This window comes from Aplysia californica, unplaced genomic scaffold (genome assembly GCF_000002075.1).
Source record: "Aplysia californica isolate F4 #8 unplaced genomic scaffold, AplCal3.0 scaffold00420, whole genome shotgun sequence".
NCBI classification, from domain to species: domain Eukaryota; kingdom Metazoa; phylum Mollusca; class Gastropoda; order Aplysiida; family Aplysiidae; genus Aplysia; species Aplysia californica.
This window is the reverse complement of record NW_004797690.1, coordinates 265,741-291,513: the sequence shown is the minus strand read 5'-3', so window position 1 is coordinate 291,513 and position 25,773 is coordinate 265,741. Positions and strand designations below refer to the sequence as shown.

Here is a 25,773-nt window from a genome sequence, read left to right as displayed (position 1 = left end):
TGTCATACAGAGGTGCTGAAGATTAGAGTAACATACAAAGAAAAGAAAGAGGAGAGGAAAGAATAGAATAGACGTTTGATAGCAAAAAAAGGAGCACCGGCCAGCCACCCACAAAAAGAGCATCACACACGAAACCTTCGATCAGGCAGTTACCGAAAAATTAAATACACTTTCTTGGCCAGCGAATTCACAGCCGACTTTTTGAGCGTTTATTACAATGGACATGCATGATGAAACAGCTCGCTCACACTCACATATTTTTGGATGAAAACCAAAAGCAATGCTGTGAACTAATGCAAAAAACAACCAATTTGAGCCCCTTTCCATCCCAACCGCAACCTCCTCTCGTGTTCCACTTGTGAGTGCCGTAACACTTCAACCAAACTGAAACCCAAAAGACAAATGAGCCTAAAGACGGTCAAAACAAAATAGTGTAAAGCTCATAGAGCTTGCTTTCGGGTGGGAAAATGCGCTAAACAAATGTGAGGTGTGCCGACAAAATGAGTTACTTCTCGGATTTGAGCATTATGGAAATTGATACATCAACTTGATAGGTGAAGTTTGTACAATTTGTGAGCATGGAATAGTAAAAGACACGGTGAACTTGAACAAAATGGAATCAATTGAAAATCTATAAATCTGACCCCAGTGTTGATTCTCAGCTGATATCTCAATTCTTGGATCGTGAGAAGTAACTCATTTTGTCAGCACACCTCACAAATGCTATTTATTATTCTTATTATTAACAATAAGTGCAAACATACACAAGTCTCTGCAGGCATGGATGGCAACTTCAAAATCTGTTGTGAATCGTCTTCATGTGTCTCCTCAGACTTGTCTTTTGGGTGAAATTTTCCCCGCATTCGAGACACGAGTAAACTTTTCCCTGATGCAAGCCCATATGAAGGGTCAAGCCCCAGGAGCTGAGATACCCTTTGCCACATATCTGGCATTTGAAAGGCATCTGATCACCGTGATGATGGAAAATGTGTTGCTTCAAATGTGCCGACGGAAATTGTTGTAAACAAAACCGGCACTTGGAAAATGCGGGTGACGCATTTGGGGTATCACCCAACGATATTCTGGGAAACTGTCCTTGCATGAGGAAAGGCAACGACCCAGGAATTCCAATAGAAGGTATGGGTCTTCCTTGGTGAGATGCATCAAGCTCTGAAAATGAGAGAGCATTTAATGTGGACGTGTTGCTTCAAGTGGCATTGTTGTTCAAAGAAGACATTTCTAACTGTTATTACAACAACAAAAACTCATTGATTTGCTAGCCTGAAAAGAGTTGAATATTTAAAAAAAATCAAAATGGACAGGGTGTACTTTCTTATGACACAACTATCTACATCCCTTACAAAAAGAGTGGGTGGTTGGTGGGAGCTCTGGTATGGTTTGCTTCTTCTTTCCTATGAAACATCTATCATCCTTATCTCCCCTTCTTCTTTTTTATGTCATATTTGTTACTCTCTTGTAACATCTCTGATCTTTTTGGGCTCATATGACCTTATGCAGTTGCGAACACCGTAAAAACTTTACTAAAACTAAACTTACAAAAAGAGACAGTGTTCTCTGTACATGAATACAAAATTAGTGATGTGAACAACATTTGAAAATGTATTTTAAAAAACAAAGAAGGTATGACTTCATACCCACCTCCTAACAATGTAGGAGTAGCAACAAGTTAGTATTGAACAAGTTACTATGAAAAACAGCAAACTACGAGCTGGCAGCATTTTTGACAAGTTCTAGAAAGACAATCAAAACAATACCTCGGGACTAAATATTCGAATGGTCAATACAACTTCGACGCACCCTTGTGAATCCCACTGAAATAAGGACTCTGATTTTTCCAACGAAAGCTGTGGTGAACTGCACAGCAGATAATACCGGTCATTAATGTTGTGGATTCTGAGAAATCAAGGGGGCCCTCGTGGCCTAGAGTAGAGGTTAAGGTGTTCGCCTCTCATTCAAAGGTCTCGGGTTCGAATCCGGGTAGCTATGGAAAAATTTTCTTCCTAAAATTGTCTCCTATCACCTTCTTTCCTTCTCTCTTGCAATATTCTGTCATCTGCTTTCGTCTCCACTTTCTACCCCCACCCCCTCAAATCTCTTGCCACCTCCTCTGGGCTCCTGACTCTTTCTGCAGCTTTTCTACTGCTACTCCTAGGCTCCTTCTTACTGCTGTCTTTCAGCCACACCCCTGATCTTCTGGTAGGAAAGATCTACACCTAGCCTTTTCGGACACAAGCAAAAAATCTGACTTCTACTGCAACAATGGGTCAAAGCTTCCATTTCAGAATACTTGGGCGAGGTTCATTTTGATTAGTTGCATGACAACAGCAGTCATTTTAAAAACACATGAACACTTCATTTAGTAAAACTGACAATAGGCTTTGAGCTTAATGAAACACAATTGACTAAGAAAACAGAGAATACCTATTCAAAGGCGAAGCAATTGGCCTTTTCATGAGAAAAGACAAAGGAAGAAGGAAGACAAGAGGCAATGTCCCAAAGCAAATATCACACCAGTAGTCTAAGCACAGACATATAAATTACAAGTGCTTTCCATTACGGTCGGGGGGAGCATCTCTTGTTGATGTGAAATTAGTATGATAATTCACTCAAACACACAGGGAGATAGGAACGTTATGATACCTGGCTCTCCTTGTTCTACAGGCAAAAAAAATTAAAAAATGAGAGTGACCAACACTCACTGGAAACTTGAAAAATGTAGAATATTATGAGGCAACAAACAGCTCCAGACTATTGAGAAACGTGAGACCTCCTAGCTGTGCCATAAATTCTATCTGCGTCATGAATTCTCCTTCTGTGTCTCCTCAGACTTGTCTTTTGGGTGAAGTTTTCCCCGCACTCGAGACACGTGTGTACTTTTCCCTGATGCATCTCCATATGTAGTGCCAATCCTCGAGAGCTGAGATACCCTTTACCACACAACTGGCATCGGAAAGGTACACGTTCATCATGATGACGGAAAATGTGCTTGTTCAAAAGTCCCGATGGAAATTGTCGTAGACAGTACTGGCACTCGGCTAATGTTTGCCCCATCATTGGAGTACCAGCTTGTGACAATCTGGGAGACCGTGCTTGCGTGAGGAAAGGCAATGACCCAGAATTTCCAAAAGGTGCGGGTGATCCTTGTTGAGCTGCACCAACCTCTGAAAATGAGAGAGCGTTTCATGTGGCAGTGTTGCTGCAAGAGTCACACACAAAGGAGGTAGTATTTTTGTTACTCCTATTTCAGTAGGTCACCTGCTATGTTTCCCCCGACACTCAAAAGGGTATAAGCGGCGGATAAAAGTAAGACCTGCTATGTTACAATCAGCTTGGATGTCTCAACTCACTCAGCCCTGCGACCCTAAGGACCTGATCAGCCTGCTGTGTGTAGAGTTTTTAGGCTTTTTGTAAAATCGGGGGGATACATTAAATCAACTTTAATCGCCGTCATATTTCACACACACACATTTAGTTATCACACAGTCTATTTCCGTTTACAGAATTTTAAAAATATTTAAAAGTCTGTGAGATATTGCCAATTGAAAAAGGTCAGCAACAGACACTAACAAGTCGCTCGGAAGAAAGACCACGGACTCGTTCACAATTCCCACTTCGTTACCATGTCGCGACTTCAGTGCTTTCTTGTCGTATCTCCATTGTTTTCAACAGTGAAAATGTAACATCTTCTTAAGCTCACTCTTTGTTATAATTGTTTTTACTGTTATTAAAAATGGAGATATACGACAAGAAAGCACTGGGGTAGCGATGTGCTGAGTTATTCTCAATTGTCGGTCTAGCAAACGATCTTTGCCCTTGTAAAAGTCTGTTCCTTGTAAAGATGTGACTTTACATTACTAATCAGAAGACATTTCCATCCAGATACTGTCGGGTGAAGGGCCCACCGCAGAAGTGTGCAACCAAACTATCTTGGGCTCAGGGCTGAGTGAGTTAAAAAGTCAACACGGACAGGGAGAACGTTCTCATGAAACATGTTGTTGCTATTTCTTACATGAATGGGGCAGAGAACTATGCTCTAAAAACCTGTTGATGTGGTCAGCATTTAATAGAGGGATAAACAGCAACCTCCCCCCACCAACCCCAAAAACAGTACCTTATTCTGATCCGCCAACAAGGGTCACGTCACAGTATGACGTACAGGAAAGAGTGAAGACATAGTAGTACAGCATCAAGAGGCTAGCCCAGGATGGGTTTAGTTTAAAGTTTTAGTAAAAGTTTTACGGCACTTGCAACACAATAAGGTCTTATTAATGCCGAAGAATAGATCATGTGTTACAAGAGAGTAACATACACACAAAAAAAGGAGGGGAGATAAGGACGACAGATATTTGATAGGAAAGAAGGAGCAAACCACACCAGAGCACCCGCCAACCACCCACCCAGGATGGGGAAAAGTGGAAAGTGTTTGTTCGTGAGCAATACACTGATCCAGCCAGGGTGAGAAAGGCAATGGTGAGGATGATGATGATCATCCCTTAATAACAGAAGTACCAGTGAGTCTGTAGGCCCCCTACTAAGCATAACAAGAAATAAATTATGAGCTGAGAGAATTTTTGTCACAATAGTGTAAGTGAATACCAGTCAATACAAAACTTAGAGTCACAATATTTCCCCTTAGACTCCACTTTTGGCACACCTTGGGAATGATGCTGAAAGACAACTTCACCTAGATTTAGATACAAGACTTACAAAACTGTCCATCACACAGACCTTACAGTGAGGCCCAAGAGCATACGTGACCACGGCATCTTACAAAGCCTACAGGGTGGGTGGTTGGCAGGTGCTCTGGTGTGGTTTGCTTCCTCTTTCCTATCAAATGTCTATCGTCCTTATCCCCCTTTCTTTTTTATGTTTGTTACTCTCTTGTAACACCTCTAATCTTCTGGCACCTAATGGCGCCTATATGACCTAATGCAGTTGCGAGTGCCGTAAAACCTTTACTAAAACAAAAGCCTACAGGAAACTGTGGGATTTTTTTTTACCGAGTACATTGACCTTATCCATCCACCGTGGGGTCATTTTGTACCCCCGGGGTTGTATTCTTCACATTTCAGAATACTTCAGTATTTCTAAAAAAAATCATTTTGACAGACTGCTATGCAAAGCGTACAGGGTTGGATTAACGAGTAAATTTCCTCTTTGAAAGAGGTGGCACAGAGTTCCCCACGTTGTATGGATACGATAGTAAAACCTGATGTACGGATAGGATTAATCAATACTATCATGCTAGAAAAATCTCATACATCATTTCAAGGCAAACACCTGGTCCTGGTCTGTGAGAGTCAAGAAAAAAAAGGAAAAAAGGAAAGAAAGAAGACAGAGGCAACGTCCCGTCCAAAGAAAATGTCAGACAAGAATATCTTAGCAGAGTGAAAGAATGAAGGATGTGTGCCACTCCACAACAAAGGAGGATGGGATAAAACCTTCCGATCTCCCAGTTCCCCTCATTTACACAAGCTGTTTTTAACTGTCCTTTCTTGTATAGTTAATGTATGGTTGTGAAAGTTCTTCTTTATGTGGTTGAACTGGTTTTTCTTGTTTCTGTGAAATATATTTTCTTCTGTAAATGATTATATTATGTGATTGGTGTACAGCGCTCAGATCTTATATAAGTATGGGATAGAGCTCTATATATAACAATGCAATCAATTATTATAAGAAATGTCACACAGCAGACATATACAAGCCTATGTTGTTCAACTAATGGTACACACCAAAGAAAAATTTCCACCATCAAGTCTAAATGCCTAGATTAAAAATTTGGCAAAGAGGCCCATTTCTTTTCTTTTCTTTTTTTTTCTTTTTTTTTGGGGGGAGGGGGTAAACATCCTCACTAACTGTAGTGCCATGTGAATCACAAGGCAAGAAAATGATGACAAGATACAAAATTTCAAAATCAATCGATAGAAATTTTATTCCAGAAAAATACGAGTACATTTATATTTACAGCAAAGTCATAAGGAGTACATTTCAATGTCATTCTCTATACATTTGAAACTAAAAGAAATACACGTATAAAATCAACGTACAGAACATCCTAATCAGTGAAAGTTTCAAGGGTTACAGCTCAAAATATGCTGGTTGTATTCCTGGCCAAGTTTTAACACACACAAACAATTCGGGCACTGAGCAGAGACATGCTTAGTCCTCATGTGATTTTTCATTGTGCCTTTTTGGGTGAACTTAGCATCACAGATCGGGCACATGAACGATTTGCCTTCGTGGGTCTGGACATGTAGACTCAATCCCGTTGGCGTCCAATATCCTTTTCCGCAGTGAGAACATTTAAACGGCATCTCGCTCTCATGGCACGACGACACGTGGGCCTTCAACATGGCGCCATTGGCAAACAACATGGAGCAGTACGCACACTCAATACTGGGTCTAAGGAGGTTCCTGGCTCGCTGCCTATTATCCTGCATCCCTTCCTGCGACTGGAAACTACTAGTTCCTCTTTCTCTCCTCGAGGGCCATTGAGCATACGGACCTGGCCCACGCTGTCCACCGACGTCCTGACCTGAAAGAAGGAAACCAGCGTGAGGGGAAAGGTCAGCTCACTCTCAGGACGAAAACTACAACTTGTCATAGCTACTCTCACCAGTTGTACGTCATTGCTAGCCTCACCAGTTGCATGTCATTGCTAGACTCACCAGTTGTATGTCATTGCTACCCTGACCAGTTGTACCGGTACAATGTATGCATCAACAGAAAATGGATGAACTACTACATAACAGAACACTCATTTGGCAAAGAGTGCTAGTAATTAGTGGAAAAAAACAAGTTGTACGTCTCCTCATCTTTTTCCACAAGCAAGAATATGTTTGGTATAGGAATCCCCAACAGCGAACAAGGCTTTACACGATGGACAAGGGATCACCTTATGAACAGTTCTCAGGTGTCTTTTCATGGTGAACATTCGAGCGAACTTATCGTCACACACAGGACAGGTCACCGACCTCCCCTCGTGAAGCATCATGTGAACAGACAGCCCCGGCTGACTCAGATATCCTTTGCCACAGACTCTACACACGAAGGGCATAGCATTTCCGTGAAACTGTACAATGTGAGCTCTCAGAAAACCATTGTTAGAAAAAGATTCCTGACAATGCATGCAAGAATAAAGTTGCTTTGGAGCTCCAAATTGTCCTTCACTAGTATACGCGATAGGAGCTTGAGTTCGTGATATCCAGTGGCTAGGCTGCGTTTGTCCAACTGAACTAACATCTGAAAGGTAAAAAGACAAACTTTCATTGCCAAATAGCCACTTCGCTTCAATAATGCAATTTTTGCTGCTGACAGCATCAAAAACTTTAACCAAGGAGTATTATTTATGAATATTGTTAAAATATGTCGGTACACAAAACACTCAAAATATAAAATGAACACGACTTTCAACAAAGCACAGAAGTGAGATTTTCATGAGCAATATCCTCTACAGTTATTTCTAAAGATACAGTAAAACTTGCACTAACGGGCACCTGTATAAGACCATCACCATTACAAACGGCCACTTCCCATTTCCCTCCTTTGCTTTTTGAGGGGTTTTTTGTTTTGTTTTTTAATTTTTATATTATATTATTATTATAATGACACTATATGTAAAATGATCACCTCTCTAGGACAATCACTTTTCTCCAAGAAAATTTCAACAGCAGTATGCATACAGAAATCAAACTTTTTTTAAACGATTGCCGGTTTGGGCCAGAACTATTAAACAAAATATAGCTTAGGCTTAGAAAATGAGTGTAGTGTAAGAGATACATATTGTTTGAGAATGAGTCCATTCAAATACAAAAAAAATAATCTTTCATGTGACTCCTGTCTGTGACACACAGTAATTTCCAAACATGGAAAATACTTTCACAGCTTTTTAGGTTTGGCAAAAAGCAGAACCAGTGTACATTGCACAGGGGTTTTTTCCTCATATAAAGTCAAGGACATACAAAACTTATCATAAAAGACTGCAAACTGACAGTATGTCTGCCACAAGCATAAACAACATTTTGTACGGTAAACCAAAAGTTGCATGTACTCTAGAAACATTTTGTAGAATTTCAAATTCTAACTGTTGGGGGAAAAAAGAAAAAAATACATATTGTATGTACAATTTTTTAAAGAATTAAACAGGGGCTTTTTTCCCCTTTTAAAAAAAAGTTTTAGTGAAGGGTTTACGGCGCTCGCAACTGCATAGGGTCATATGAGCGCCAGAAGATTAGAGGTGTTACAAAAGAGTAACAAACATAAAAAAGAAGAAGGGGAGAAAAGGACGATAGTTGTTTGATAGGAAAGAAGAAGCAAACCACACCAGAGCACCCGTCAACCACCCACTTTTTTTCTCTCTGCTGCAAAATGTTGCTATCCGGGCTTAGTACATTAGCACTGCTTGGGAAATGAAATACAGATTTGTCCAAAGCACACCACCAACAACATTGACACACAATCAGGCTCTCCACATCTTGTACAAAATGAAGTAACAATGGTTTGGCCTTCATGTTCCACTTTACCAGCTGCCTGGTATGGCACAGTTTGTTTGTTTCACTTTGACAAAGAGAGTTTGAGCTCAAATGAGATCTCCCAAATAATTAAAGGTATAAAAACTTTGCATGTCCATTCAATTTTCAAAAATCAATATTCATTTTTTGGATGGCAGAAAACACAACATTTCTAGCAGTTCTAATTTTGCATTGTTTTGTAGTTTTCCTGCCAAAGCCCCTTTTTCCACAAGATCAGTGGTTTGCTTGTTTTAGTAAGTGTTTTACGGTACTTGCAATGCAATAAGGTCATTTAAGTGCCGAAGATTAGATGTGTTACAAGAGGGTAGCAAACATAAAAAAAGGAGAGATAAGGACGATAGATGTTTGATAGGAAAGAAGAAGCAAACCACACCAGAACACCCCCCAACCACATACAGACAGTGATATAATTTATTGCTTGGGTCCATAGCCGGCAGGAGAAATGTCTCTGATGTGTATCTCCCCCGACAACTACGTGTTATTTGGTCGCTTTTAAGGACAAGCGGGCTAACCCAGATTTCGGGGGTTTCCAGAAATCTTGACCAACACCATTTTTGTTTGGTTATAGAGAAAACTCTCTTTGTCTTTTAAAGAAACTGAAAAAGGGGCAAAAACTTTACCTTCAATTTTCTCAAAACAACATTTTTCGAGATAGCCCCCTGTGCTTAAAAGCGACAATTTGAATTTTGAAACAAAATGTAGATTGTTTATTCGGTCTATTCCATGAGACATGACACTTAACGCGGAGATGACGACCTACTGAAAAAAGTTTGAGCAGTCACAGAAGAATTTTTTGCATTTTTGCTAGATTCAACCTTGCTGAAACAAAAAAAAAAAGGCTCTATCATTGGTTAGACTTGTTTTTTCACTAGGTGATCATCCCTGCATTATGTGTCATGCCCTAGCACAATGTAGTTAACGCTGTTATACTGGAGGTCCCACCTCTAAAACATCTGTCAACTGTGCTTGCTATATTGGAGGTCCCACCTCTAAAACATCTGTCATCTGTGCTGCAAGTCGCATCAAACTCAAACTACAAAATTCATAAAAATGTTCAGAACTCAGCATAGGAATAAACTTTACTTAAATGATTTAAAACAAGCAGTAAGGAAAAATGTCTGGAATGCAGGGTCAAATTTACATATTTTATTGATCCAAAGGATTGGTCAAAATCATATGGTCAATGAATAACACAAAGGAGACCGAGAAGTACATTCACACTATCACACCACCAGCATGACATGCACTGCTCCTGTCCACACACACCAACAACATCTTTTAACATTATTGATATGCCTCAATAAATCTCTGAATGAAACACGGAACATGTAAGTGCTCAAGCACGGAACAAAAGCAAAGGTCCCCCCCCCCCCCCCCCCTAAATCCATACTTGCAACATCTGTTTCAAGTTCAAAACAACACTCAAAATCAGGCATGTCTCACAAAAGGAAATTGAAATAAAAAATTTTTTAAACAAAATAACACAAATAAAAGTCATCATGAAAAGCCAAAATTTGATTTACTTAGCAACAATTAACTGAAGAAAGTTATTACAGGGAGAGAGCAGAATCTTCACTATATATACTGTGAGTTTGCGCAGTTCATGGTACTCTGACTCACTCTTTCCATTCAAATAATGAAACAAACTCTTCCCATTCAAATAACGAAATTCAAATTATAACGAAACATTCTTTCCATTCATATAATTAATAATGAAAGATCACTCTATCCATTCAAATAATGAAACTTGCTCTTTACGTTCAAATAAGTGAACATCATCATTTCTCTCATTTTCCGCAGTTAATCACATGCGAGTTGTAGTCATCCCCGAGCAAAAAAACAGAGGAGCAAGTCACGCACTGGGCAGATTTGTGCACCGTCCTCAGATGCGTCTTGATAGAAAACTTTTGAGTGAACTTTGTGTCGCAAACAGGACACATGAATTGCTTCCCTTTGTGCGACCTCAGGTGGTGTTTGACACCAGACTGGGTCCAATAACCCTTGCCACAAATGGAGCAGGAGAAGGGCATCTGCTCCCCATGGTGACTCGAGATGTGAACTTTCAGAAAGCAGTGATCGGAAAACACCTCTGGACAATAGGAACACCGAAATGTTCTTCCTATCAAGCCCTTATCATACGGAGGCCCCCCGCTGGCACACACAGCACCTGACGACGATCCTCTCATAAAGCTTTCGGGGGGTTGGTGAGCAGGGTGAGCATAAGAACCATGTCCTGACTCAACGCCGTACGCTTTACTAAGGTTCCAGTTTTGATTTTGCATTTCTGAATCTGAAATGAAAACAAAGTTCTCATCTCACAGCTCCATACAAAATGTAAGTTTAATCCGTAATGATTTACAAATGTAAATTTTTAGTACTACAACTATGTAGACCTGCTCCATACAAAATGAAGTTTAATCCCAAAGCTTTAAAAATGTAATTTTTTAGTACACAACTACATAAATAACAGTAAAATATTAGACATTTTATAATAACAAAGGTCTCCAGTCTCCTCTTAAAACTTTCCTCTTATAAAAAAAAAGGTGACAATAAACACCCCCCCCCCCCAAAAAAAAAAAAAAACAAAAAAAACATATACACCAATAGGAGTAAAATATTTACCAGTTGACTGAACTATGATTAGCTCTACAAGTACAAGTTTAATGTTATGCAGAAAATGTCTGCTCAGTTCAAGTAGCGAAAACTTTTCCATGTCAACTTTCCAAACAGAACCACTTCCAACTTTAATGCCATCTACATACTAGGATTATCCTATGTGTTCATGAGGGAATCGAGCACAGTCAACAATGTCTGAGACGGCCACCAAATGTCCAGGAGAAAAGTGGCCACCTTATTCTGCACTTGCAACACAATAAAGTCATATAAGTGCCGATGATTAGAGGTGTTACAAGAGAGTAACAAACACAAAAAAGGAAAGGAGATAAAGACGATAGATGTTTGATAGGAAAGGAGGAGGGGACCACACCAGAGCACCCACCGACCATCCACATTTTAAAGTTTCATCAATGTAAAGGCACAAATAGAGAGAACCTAGGTTTGCTAGACGGGGGGGGGGGGGGGGGGTTGCTTTTATTCTAGCACATAATTGGACCCTTTTTCAGTTTCTCTTACCCTCTAACTACTACATAATCCACAGGACTCCATGTAAAACAAGAGGCTTTACTGGCACCTCTCACCTTACTTTAATACCACAACCAGGTCAAGAGAAAATCTCAGAAAGAGGAAAAGGAAAAAGAAGAGAAGTAAAAAAGGACAAACACTCATTTATGTACACAAAATAAGGTTGCACTCAGATTATAACATCTGGTTAGTGACAAAGTCAAGCTCATAATAGATTATTCACATTTTTCAGTATGTTGTATTTATCATCTTCCATCCATCCCTAATGTCAGTTGTGTAAATGATTCTTCAGGAATTAATGTCACCATCCAAATAGCTGAGATCATTGTTGTGGCAGGACGCTTTGATCCTAACCGACAGGGCCGACCCAGTAGCCAAGCAGAGTGACAGACAGACAAACTGTTGCTTTTAAGGACAAGCAGGCTAACCCAGATTTCGGGAGTTTCCAGAAATCTTGATCTACACAAAAAGTGGGCATTGCCCTACCTATAGGAGAAGTTTGGTTTCACTGGTGTGTACGTTTGTTTGGTTATAGAGAAAACTCTCCTTGTCTTTTAATGAAACTGAAGAAGGGGCAAAGACTTTACCTTCCATTTTCTCAAAACAGCATTTTTCGGGACAGCCCCCTTGAGCTTAAAAGTGACCAAATGCACTCTATAAAACTGACTTCCCCACCACCAATTGAACTTACACGTGAGAGCAGTGGCAAAGAGCCTAACAATTATATTTGCTGGAGATAAGTTTTCCAACACTTAAAACAAATTAATAATAAAGAAAACTGAGTATAAAAACTGAAAACACATCAATTTCTTTTTTTCTTCTAATGAAAACATTTTTGGAACGAGCACATTAACACTTCTAAGTAAGGTCACCTTAAGGGAGAAATTTCTTACAAGAAATGAGGTAGCATCGGTATAGCCTAGCGGTTAGGCTACCATAGTCATAATTAAGAAATTGGCGGTTTGGGGGTTCGAGCCTCTGCTCAGTCCGACATTGTGTCCTTGGGAAAGGTACACTACATAAACCTACACCATTTTCAAAGAAAAGAGTGAACCTACATAAAATTCCACCACAAGATACATCTTGTGAATACATTGTGCAACTTGGGGTTACATTTAATTAATACAACCCTCTCTAGACGTCATCCCCTCTCTCTCTCTCTCTCTCTCTCTCTCTCTCTCTCTCTCTCTCTCTCTCTCTATATATATATATATATATATATATATATATATATATATATATATATATATATATATATATATATATATATATATAGGCCTACTGTGAAATTCTCAGGAAAACCTGCTCATAAAATCAATCTTGAAAATTACAACAGCCAAAGTACAATTATTAAAATATTTTACAGTTGAAAACATTCTTTAAAGGTCAAAACTCATCAGGAGGCTTGATCCACAGGACAAAGCAAACTAAACATAATCAAACACAATATCGTCATTTGGTGAAAACGTGTTTCCTATTAGGACATGGACAACCAAGATGAAAATCATCACAAAAAATGACACGATTATCTAGCACCTAGCAACAAGACAAAATCCAAATAACTCGGTAATCAAAGCCTTCAAATTCACGTAACAAAACGTAGAGCTTATTCCGAAACCATGTATAGAAACATGTAAGTCCATGAAAAGAGTATGGTCACTTATTTCCTTACTCTGAATTCTGAAATAGCCTTTATTTTTTCTCACAACGAACAACATGCTTATTGTAGTCCTCTCCAATCATAAACACAACCGAGCAAGTCGGGCACTGAGACGACTTGTGCACAGATCTCAAATGTGCTTTCACAGAGGACTTCTGGGTAAACTTTGCGTCACAGACTGGACACAGAAACTTTTTGCCTTCGTGCAGCAGCGAGTGATGATTGAGACCCGAAGACGTGAGATAACCCTTCCCACAGATGTAGCAGGTAAAGGGCATTGAGTGGCCGTGGTGCGTGGACATATGAGCCCGGAGGAAAGACTGATCGCTGTACTCTTCCCAACAGTGGGGGCACTTTACTGGGCCCGGAACATCACAGAGGACATTCAGTGGACTAGCGTTCACACCATCTACCCCCATGGCACCAACTGGCACAGTGACAGTACCGCCACTAAAACTTCCCTTTGATTTGAACAAAACTTGTCCGGGAGCTGAGCCGGGGTTTTTACCTCTGCTCCAGCTCTCATAAGGCATTCCTGAAATGAGAAGAAAGTTCTCACCTCACTAAGAAGTTGCCTGGTACAAAGATCATACAGAGCAAACACACACTTGTTCCATCTACAAAATATCATAAACATATTTTCTTGACCTAGTCTGTAGAAGTTAAAACAAGCGAATGACATACATATGGTGTATCTTTTGTTTATCCAACAACATACCTTGAAATTGCATGGAGAACACACACTCACGCAGACACACACACACACACAAACAAAAGTACAGCCTGTTCAAATTAAGAAGATGTTTCAAAAGTGGCAAAATTTTCTCTGCCAGAATTGGGTCTCATAAGACAGCAGAATCTACAAGTCATCTTAACATTTTTAACCTTTGATTTTATTTCATTTTAAAATTCTTCTTTCTCGTTGGAGAACTCTTCTCCTCTGCGGATATACTTGTCATCGTCGCACATTGGTGGACAAGCTATTATTGTTATTATTATTACTACTACTACAATGAATCATTCATATGGATGATGTACAAATTGTACCTACTGCTTACACATCAGCACATGTATGGAGACAACACGCACACAATTCTCACTTTGTACAGTGGATCAAGTGTTTGTTGTAACTGTCACCATTCATAAGAATCATGGAACAAGTCGGACACTGTGAGGAGTTATGGATCGTTTTCAAATGGTTTTTCACCGAGGACTTCTGGGTAAACTTGGCATCACAAACGGGGCACACAAACTGCTTGCCTTGGTGCGTTATCATATGCCTGTTGAGGCCCGGGGAAGTAAAATACCCCTTGCCACAAATAGAGCAAGAGAAGGGCAGCGACTGGCTATGATACTTTGACATGTGAGCCCTCAAGTTAAACCCATCGAAGAATGGACAATGGGGGCACGTTAAACCCCCCTTTTCTTGGCAACTCCCCACCGAAGCTTGCTTGGAAGTGTCTACTACAGCCCTAACAGATCCTATTCCTTGTGAAGACTTCAAGACTGGACCTGCAGATGGCTGCTTGCCACAGCTCCGATTTTGATATTGCGTTTCTGAAAAGAAACAAAGTTCCCGTCTCACTAGCCCAGTCAAACTCCTTTAGACAAAATTAATCACTCAAGAAAAATCATATAAATTTAACCATACTAAAACATAAACATACAGTCAAAATTGTTTAAGACGGCCACCCATAGTTAAGGAGAAAAGTGGCTGTGTTACAGTGTCATCATGATGTACAAAGAACGCAGGGAGTAAATGGCACTGGTCATTTATACAGGTGACTAGGTGACCGTTTTACAGATGGCTGTTAGAGAAGGTTTGACTGTATCTACGACAGATACCCCAACTATATCTCATTAATACAGTCAAAGCCGCAGGGTCAAAATACATAAATAGCTCAACTTTCACCGATTTTTCTTTCTTTAAATATCATCATACACCTGGGCATGAGAAATTTAAAAACAAAGCGTTATGACTCAGAGATAAAAATTGACAGCGCAAAAGAAAGTGGATGAGAAAAAAGGTGATCATCTCTTGCAAGTCAACACGTGACTTTCGTAGTCCTGTCCGATCTTGAAAAACCCTGAACACGAAAGGCACTGGATTGACTTGTGGACGGCTTTAACATGCGGCCTCACAGAGGACGTCTGGGTGAACAGAGCATCACAGAGGGGACACTTAAACCGTTTCCCGCTATGAGTCCGCAAATGCAGAAACAATCCGTGTTTGGTCAGATATCCTTTGCCACAGCTGGAGCAGTAAAAAGGCATCTGATCCGCGTGGTGCTCCGCCATGTGGACACGTAAATAAGAGCGGTCCTCAAAAGTGCATGGGCAGTGAAGACATCGCACGTAAGGAACTTCTGGTTGGCGAGCATGAGCAAGACCATACACAGGCGACTTTGCAACACCTTTGAACGCGTTGCGAGGAATAATAGGATTCTGGCCAGGAATTTCAGAGGACTTCTTTTGAAAATGTACTCCTGAAATAAAAAGAGAAAGTCCTATACTGTATACTGTATACTGTATACTGTATACTGTATACTGTATACTGTATACTGTCTGCAATTACTTTTTGTTTCATTTTTCTTTTTTTGTTCTGAAAAGCACTGACAGTCAAAGCAGTTTCCATTTCAAAAGAAGGCTTTTTGGTGCTATAGTAACGCTAAACAATCTGAGAATGTGACTGACTGAAGCACACAAACAGATTAGCAAGTATTGGTCCAACAAAGAATGATCCAAACAATTACCCTCTAAATCTGAACCTATTTCTTTTCATTCTTTCAAAGTAAATTCAATACTTTGCACTCATCATTTGCGATATGCGAGATGAAAATATTAAAGATGAGGAAGTAAAGGTACTACCGTTTCAAACCTTAACATTCTTACAACGCTACACCCTATGCACTCTTTAGTTCGTGAAACACAACAGAGGCAGTATTTTTCCCCATTAAAGAGGGGTCATAGTTTCAGCAAAGAGTAAAATCATATGAACCAAAAGAGATATATAACATTTCTTCAACTTCAAGCACGAAAACTTGAACTTTTGAAAGATGATCATACACTACACATAGTGTAGTAATTAACATGTCTCAAAAAGATCATGCGGAAAGATGTAAAAGCTTACAATAAAAACCTTTATCAACAATTATTTACATACGTATGAAACTTTTATTGAACATTAACCACTTCTGTGACTTCGCCATGGTGGACTGCCAGATGTGAGGGGTTTTTTCGCTTGAAACTATGTCCACGTGAAAGTCCATCAAAATCTGCCACAGTTTCTGCAAGGTATGCAGCGATCAACCAGCTACACTACATACAAACAGTGTGTTCAGCATTCGTTAAGTCAGTATGGCAGATCAGAAGTACCTAGCACAGGCACAACTTTCAATGTGTCTTGTGAATTCAGGACCTAGCGGGAAAACCTTCGAACACGTTCGACACTGAGCAGATCCATGCACCTTTTTCAAATGAAGTTTCATGGAAAATTTGCGTGTGAAGCTGGTATTGCAGAGGGGACATACAGAAAACTTTCCAGCATGTGTGAGTGAGTGATAGTACAGACTGTTGGCTATGAGGTATCCTTTGCCACACACCGAGCAAGTATACGGCATGCTATGACCGTGACGATTGGACATATGCGTCTTCAGGTCCGACTCATACTGGAAACGAGCCGGACACAGTTTGCAACACAAATCTTGTCCTTGTTGCCCACCGGAGGAAGAGCCTGAGCTGGAGTGTAATGAAACTGGATTTCTGCTAAATGATGGCTTTCCGTTCCAAGAGTCAACCATTCTGTAATCTTCCCCTGACTCCCCATACGCATCCATTTCTGAAACAGACGAAACCATTATTTTTTTCCCCCAAATTTTCTCATAAGCAAACAGACTAAGTGAAATTCTTCAGGACACTTTGTGTTTATTTCTATAGAAAAAAAGTCAGCCCTTGATCATTACCACCCTACCTACATGATACATGCCAGTAAAGGAAAGGTGACTGCAGGGTACATTTTGTTTTCATAGCAAAACTAAGCACAAATACCATCATTTCTCCCATAAATCGTTGATTTTTCAACATCTGTCTGAAGATAGGGGTGTGCCAATGAATTTTTTTTGTTTGTTTGTTTTTGTAAAGTGTTTTACGGCGCTTGCAACTGCATACGGTCATATGAGCGCGCGGGACACACCTAATATTTTCAGTTGGTAGGAAATTTTGAATTTTGCCCGGGTCGCAGCCGAAGCCTACTCTTATCGATGCCAATGAATTTATTTTTCATAGAAAAAGCAAACACCAAGTTAGACCATGGTACAAGTTTGCTCTAAGTCAATACTTTATTGTGCCAGAATGTAATAATCAAGCAGAAAATATTATTTGGCGGACTCCTCATATTATTATATTCCTATTTCACTTTTAGTAAGAGTTTTACGGCACTTGCAACACAATAAAGTCATATAAGAGCCCAAGATTAGAGGTGTTAAAAGAGGGTAACAAACACAAAAAGAAGACAGGGAGATAAAGAAGATAGATGTTTGACAGGAAAGAGGAAGCAAACCACACCAGAGCACCCGCCAACAACCCACATTCTATTCCTAGACAAAGAAGGACATGTATGTATGAAAGTAACCAGAAGTACATCCGGTGCATCTCTGTCCCGCCCGTGTCATCTAGACAGACTGCACTATAATTATTACAAACACCACTTTCTCCACTTGTTATCACCTTGCACAAGTCACTACAACATTTTCAGCGCATGATTACTTGATCTATTTTTCGACCATCACTTCAAGTGGAAGTCAAGTTTGTCAGTGACTTTGAAAGTAAATATTTAGACTACTACAATAAAAAAAATAATAATAATCTACTTAATTTTGAAAACAAGGCACAACTTTTAAACACAAGATCGTAACAATTGATTACAAACACATCCTATCCCTATCCATGTAACTTTTGACCCTAAAACAAGCGGGCTGCTTCCACCCAGCCTATCACCAGGGCCAGACTGGGCTGTCTCGGATGCCGCTGAAGTCAACTCAAGCAGCCAGGCAAATGTCTTCCAAAAATAACTTCCCCACACCTGTATTAGAACTCATGCCTTCATTCATCAGTAGTAGTAGTAGTAGTATAGGGTTTTACGGCGCTCGCAACTGCTAAGGTCATATGAGCGCGCTCATTCATCAGTGAGCAATAATGAAAATCTGAACCATTTACATCACTGACATCTGTTTGAATGACCTAGACAGCTTAGTATCATTATCAGGAACAGAACAACTTGACATTTGTTTCCTGTTCAATCTTTTGTGGCCGTGGTACCTCTACACACCTGCAATTTTATGATCGTGACAACACTTTGAAAGACTATCTTTCCACATGAAAATGGCCATTTTGTGCTGTCAAAAAGTAAGACAGACAAGCAGAAAGGAAGAAAAGTAGGGCCTATGCAAGACATGGCATCCTGGAACACCCGCTAAAATAAGGAGACTGGAAGCCTACAGCAGAAAAGACTTTTAGGAATTCATGCACTGTTTGCTAATCTCATATATATCTATCTACATATCTGCAACACAAGTTCATATCAGAGTAAGAAGCTCTTTTTGTTTTTGTAACGTGTTTTACAGCGCTCGCAACTGCATAAGGTCATATGAGCGCGCGGGACACACCTAATATTTTCAGTTGGTAGGAAATTTGGAATTTTGCCCGGGTGGTGGCCGAAGCCTTCTCTTATCGAAGTCAGAAGCTCTCTTCAGCCATTGGGGGTAAGACTACTTAAAAATGTTCTCTAAACAGGAGCTTACAAGCCTTGCACCTGACAATCCACATGCCATACATACAACAACAACAAAATCACACAAGAAAAATATAAAGATTATCTCATATATTATAAATTTTTATTGTTCTTTTTATTTTCAAAATAACAAAAAACATGTTGAAAATTGAACCCAAAGAGATACATGCAAAGTCTAGCATTGTGTTGCTCATAACTTAAAAATATTCTTCACATAACACAATCTTCTATAATACAGACAGGATGCAATCTATCACATTTCAATAAATCATGCAAAGGAAACTCATAATCATAATTGTCTGACTTAGTATAAGCACAGCAGGAACAGTCAATGCGTAAGAACGCACACATGATAAAGTACCTCTTTTTACTTTGACATCTCCCACAATACATGACTGCAATCAATACACAGATGTGAACCGGCCCACATCCAGGTAAATACAATAGTTTGTCCACATTTGTTCAGCACAGAAAAACAACTGAAAACAACCATCACTTAACCTACTACTTAATTTGGTTTCTATGAAAGAATCTAATCAAACCACCACTAGACATTGTTTTTAATGAAAGAATCTAGCTTCATCAAAAATCATATCTTCCAGCCATGTTTGTGCCGTGATACCTTGAAACGTAGAAAAGTTTTAACAGTGTCTAAACCACCCATTGCTTACATTCCATTTCCAAATATACAAAGCACCTAGTCGGAAGAACTTTATTTTTCCAAACTAAAAAATCCAAGGGTGAACAACAAATGTTACAAATTTGTTTTTCTGAGGGGAAATGTTTTTGCAAATTTATATCCAGACACACTTTGGCAAATCGCACATGGCAATAGGACAGACCAGGAGTTGTTTTAAAAATTCCACATCAAAACACTGCTCAATCCAGTCTACAATCTTTCATTCTTTCACCATCTTCTTACATACCAACATACAGTGTTTTACCGGAATAATTATCATTTGTTTTTTGTGTTGTAATATACACAAAAAAAAGTTTATGTCAAAATGGCAGGAGCCAAAAGCTACGGTGGTTTCGACGAGCTGCTATTGTAACACTGCAGTACATGCTGATCGTACTCCTCTAGGCGAAATATCTCTCGACAGGACAAACACTGCAATGACTTGTGCACAGTCCGAATATGTCGCCGTATGGTACTCTTTTGAGTGAATTTGCAGTCACAAATAGGACACATAAACGTCTTTCCTTCGTGCACCTGCATGTGCAGGCTAAACCCTGACCCACTCAAATACCCTTTCCCGCACAGAGCACACGTGTACGGCATTTCATGACCATGAAACTCGGAGATATGACTTTTGAGTTGAAATTTTTCTGAAAAAACTGCAGGACAACTTTGGCACTTGAACTGCCCATATTTCCCAATGTACGGATCAAACACTTCCGATTGAAAAGCTCTTCCACCATTATTGCCCGCAATACCATCAGACGACATTTGGCTTGAATTGAGATCGCCTGAAACAAAAATAAAGTTTCACACCTTTCAGATCTTTCCTACTTAGATGGAGCAGAGAAATGACAATATCACGGCCAAACTACGCAAATTCTAAGTTATAATCATGCTTGGAATTTCACACTTGATATAAAAGCAGTAACCATTCTCATGTGTTTCATTTCACCACCCCCCCCCCCCCCCTCACGAAGAACATAAATCTAAGCATGGATCATGTCAACTGATCAAATCAAATCAATGTCTCTCATCCCTGTTAAGACAATGGATGTTTTATAATTATTACAACGGGAAATGCTTTACAGTATACAGCACTGACCATTCTCTCATAAAAATGCTTTATCTATGGCTGACACTTGACATTTTTAACCCTCCTCAAATAACAGGCCTCTAATCATGGTAGGAACGTACTATTACTTCATGGTGAAAACCACTCCGACAGGTGTCAGGGGGAAAAAAAATTAACATTAACCCCATCTGTACGCCCTGGGGTCATTTTGTACCACTGGGGTTGTATTCTTCACATTTTAGAATACTTCTAGTACTAAGATCTCTTTGAAACTTTCAGTATTTCTCAAAAAATCATTTCGACAAACCCCTGTGCAGAGTGTAAGGATCGGATTAACGAGTAAATTTCCTCTTTGGAAAGTGGTGGCACAGAGTTCCCCAAGTCGTATGGATACAATAATAAAACATGACCTACGGATAGGGTAAAAATGCTGCTCAATCCAGTCGATAGTTTTTTAATTCTTTCAACGTGTACCTTCTTACATACCGGTACTAAAACACAATGTTTTACCCGACTAATAACCATTTGTCTTTTGTCGGCTTAGTTTTCAAATTAGAGGTCACAATGACCGAAACTAAAAACTACTTTGTTTCTATGAGCTAATATTGTAACACCGTTGAACATGCTGATCATACTCCTCTAAGCGAAATATCTCCCCACAGGACAAACATTGCGACGACTTATGAACAACCCGGATATGTCGCCGTATGGTACTTTTTTGAGCTAACTTGCAATCACAAATAGGACACACATACGTCTTTCCTTCGTGCACCTGCATGTGCAGGTTAAAACCTGAAGAACTCATATACCCTTTCCCACACAAAGCACAAGTGTAAGGCATTTCATGACCGTGAAGCTCTGAGATGTGACTTTTGAGTTGACTTTTTTCAAAAAAAACTGCTGGACAACTTCGGCACTTGAACGGCGCAAGTTTCCCAATGTATGGGTTAAACAAATCCGATTGAAAAGCTCTTCCACCATGATTATAGCCTGCAATACCATCAGATGAGATTTGGCTTGAATTGAGATCGCCTGAAACAAAAATAAAGTTTTATACCTTTCAGATCTATCCTAATGATTAGATGGAGCAAAAGAATTAAAATACAACTGCCAAACAAAGCAATTTTAAGTTATAATCATGCTCTGAATTCCAAACTCTATATAAAAGTAGTAATCATTCTCACGTGTTCCATACCACCCCCCTCACAAACACCACAAATCTTGGCATGGATCATGTCAAGTAAGTCAAATCAATGACTCTCATGCCGGTCAAGACAATGGATGGTTTAACAATAAACAAAGTGGAGATACTTTACAAAGAATCAACTTTTCTCCCATAATGCTTTCTCGGTCCATGGTTGGACCTGTCGACATTTTGACCACCCACAAAATACAGGCCTCTAATCACGGCAGAAATGGCACCTCTACTTTAGGGAGTAAAAACAAACTCTAACAGGTGTCAGAAGCAAATACAATCGGTAAAAACAAGAACAAGAACAAAATCAGGTACTTATACAATGAACTTCACTTTAACTTTGGGAAAACAGAAAATCAAAGGCAGCTAACTTAGTCATTCATTAAAATTAATAACAGAAAGAACAATGTGTCAAAAATTGTACAAACAATAATGAAGTATACATTGCCTTACAGTTACTAATGCATCATATCGTCTTTTAAAAAACTGGAGCCTTAAAACAATTTCAGGCCACAACTAGGGTCATTGTGCAATTGAAGTAAAAAACAAACCACAACATTGCCCAAAGATGCATGGTAAATATGACTGGCAAAAACTAAAGGCAGAACTGGACAGTTGCTTCACTAAATGCAGAACTGGACAGTTGCTTTAATAAATTTCAATGTTATCTTTCCCCAATGCACTGGAGCAGAGAACAGATGCTGCCACAAATAAAACAAAAAACAAGCTAGAAAAAATTGTGAACAAAAGCCATATGCCTCTTCAGCGTGGCAGTCTGCGTATATCTTTTGTCGCAAATGGGACAAGCATGGTAGGTCCCTTTGTGAACTTGCATGTGCCTATACAGCCCAGAGGTACTAACATAGCCTTTCCCGCAAAGTTTACAAACAAAAGGAGTATGTCCATGAGCTTGCGCCAAGTGGCGGCCAACGTGTTGGCTACTAGGGAACACGTCCCCACACAGGTGACACGAGAACGTGATAGGGGAGCGGTTGCTGGACGGACCCATCACTGTGTGCTGGGAATAAGATCTAGAGGTAGTTTCATTCTGCCGATCCTTTGCACACTTTTGCCCTCTACCGAAATCCTCTGAAAAGCAAAACAGTCCTATGAGATTCCAGTCAGGTAAGAGAAAGACAGCAACAACTGCTTGTAACAGCAAAACCAACTCTAGTCACGGCATGACTAGTGGCCTATAATATGAACAATAACACGATCCTACAACAAGCTGATACACTAGTGATACACAATTAATCAGTTAAACCCTGCCTTTGCATAATTCAAACTTTAAAAAAAAAAAAAGAGCAGTTAATCGTTCAGTCAAAATCTGGGAAGAAGCAAGTATAATATAAGCTGAACAGGAAACAGCACAGTCTCAGTCAGCAACTTCAAAACATCATTTTGTGGATTCTTCTAAGATGCTCTTTCAAATGATGCTTGAGCAGGAACTTGGAGTCACAAAACTCGCACTGATATTTCCGTCCACTGTGGCTCTTTTTATGATGGGCAAGGCCTGAATGACTAAAAAAACCTTTTCCACACACAGAACAAGAAAATGGCAAACAGTTGCCGTGATAAGTAGAGATATGTTGTCTATGCATGTACATAAGGGGTGAAATGACAGGGCAAAAGGGGCACTGCAACTGTTCCGAATGCTGCCCTCCTACGTATTTCTGACTTTCTGATTCTGAAAAGGTCAGCTCCGGTCTGTCATAAGCTATCAATTCTTGCGAATTAACTGGAGGAGTTATGCCATGATACAAAGTTCTTGAATCAGCTGTTAATTTGCGCTCTGAAAGAAGAGAAAGTAAGTAAATTCAATATAACCCCTTAACCATTATTCACCCTTAAAAAATACTTCAAAGAAAACAAAACTGATTTGTTTCATCTACTGTGCTTTGCCTTGCTTTTTCAAAAATTGTTTAAACAGAGCCTTTAGCCTTTTTGCTTGGGTAGTCAGCAAAACTACTGTAAGCAGTAGGCTCTGTCTCTGAGCTAACCAATATTTATCTTCAGTGAACTTCAAACAAATGAGTCTTTGCAGGTGTCACTTTAGTTTGAATACACACAAAAAAAGCACACTGAATCTTCACCAGCCATTTAGTGTATGAGGAAGAAAAAAAAAAAGACACAAAAGAAGAATAAAAAAGGGACTAGAATATACGCATGACCCACCACAACGCCCTAAAACCTGCATGTAGGAAAATAGATACTTCTTTAAATTCACCTTCAAACCAAAAGGATGAAATTTCTGTATATAACAGGATCTACACACATTTTTGACTATAATTTCGTGAAAAAAGAAGAATAAAATCCTAAAACTAGTATATGTCAGCAGAATGTTTAAAACTGGGAATCTATTTGAGATATCCACCTACACTTATCTTTCTTCGACAAAACAACTCAATATGAACAAGGGCGGTCTTATGGAGACACACTACAGACAACATTAACACTGTTCTGGTGTGAACAAGGGCGGTCTTATGGAGACACACTACAGTCCATATAAACACTGTTCTGGTGTAGTCAGAGACAAATGCAGAGGGAGAAAAAGAAAAAGCAGGACATCACTGTGAATGCAGCACCTCTTTATGCACTGTCCACAAGTGTCTCTTCAAATGATGCTTATGCTTGAATTTCATATGACATACATGACAAATGAACTTCCTCTCAATATGATCTTTCTTGTGGTGCTGCAAGCCCGACCTACTCAAGAAACGCTTCCCACAATACGTACAACTAAAGGGCAGCTGATCACAGTGGTAATGCTGAACATGGGACTGATAATTCTGCATGCTGAGCAGGTCAATTTGACAAATATCACAATAAAACTGTGGCCATTGCTGATGTTGACTGCTGGACAGTTGCACAACCCTTGTGTGGAACATATCTCCAGGAAGCTGCATTTGATTTGCATGTATGTTTTCAAAAGCTGTCTGCTTTGGTGACTTTTCCCTGACAACATCCCATCTCTTTACAAGATTCTCTGAAAAACAAACAATGCTCAGTGACACAACTGGCAGCAAATCCTGGAGTTTTACTTCTTACATCCAAAAAAAAAAAAAAAGAAAAAAAAAAAGGCTGCCAGGGACCAACATACACGGTTAGCACACACATCAAATTCCCCAAATAAACAAAATCCAACAGTTGGAAAAAAACAAACAAAATACAAAACAACAGTTCAGAGACTTGTAATTTTGTAAAACAACAGAAGCACATTGGGCAAACATTTTAGTACAGCCATCCGTCAATCACAGTGGAACTTTCTCTCATGATCTCTAAGATGATGTTTGTGGGTAAACTTGGTGCCACAAAATTTGCACACAAACCGCTGTCCCTTATGTGCCTGCATGTGGTGGCGTAGTCCCGAAGGACTGATAAAGCCCTTCCCACACAGGGAACAGTGATACGGGAGCTGGTCATTGTGAGCATAGGTCATGTGTTGGGAAAAGGAAAAACGAGTGGCAGCTACTTCTCCACACAGATAACATGTGAGAGACATTGGACCCAAGTTTCCATTCCTATGAAATTTCTCACTTCTGACGCGGGTCAACGGGTGTGATGCCTTGGCTTTTCCGTAAACAAAATGACAAGAATCTGATTCTCTTTCAACGTAGGGAGAGGAATCCAAATGAGATGCACGGTTTTGAACGTTCACACCATCTGAAATGATAAATCATTTA

General features: G+C 39.6%; 1 protein-coding gene across 23 annotated transcripts in view; it reads right to left on the bottom strand.

Annotated features, from left to right (window-relative positions):
* The window catches only part of LOC101862600 (zinc finger protein 236), an 81,613-nt gene that overhangs the window by 30,145 nt on the left and 25,695 nt on the right, over positions 1-25,773 (bottom strand). Inside the window, exon 3 of one of the 23 annotated variants that reach the window (XM_005104444.3) lies at positions 608-1,170. The exons of 9 other annotated variants lie outside the window; for them this stretch is intronic. In XM_005104444.3, coding sequence (XP_005104501.1) covers positions 794-1,170 — 377 coding nt within the window. In that variant the 3' untranslated portion in view covers positions 608-793. 13 more of the 23 variants (XM_005104431.3, XM_005104439.3, XM_005104426.3 and 10 more) reach the window with 13 other exon arrangements.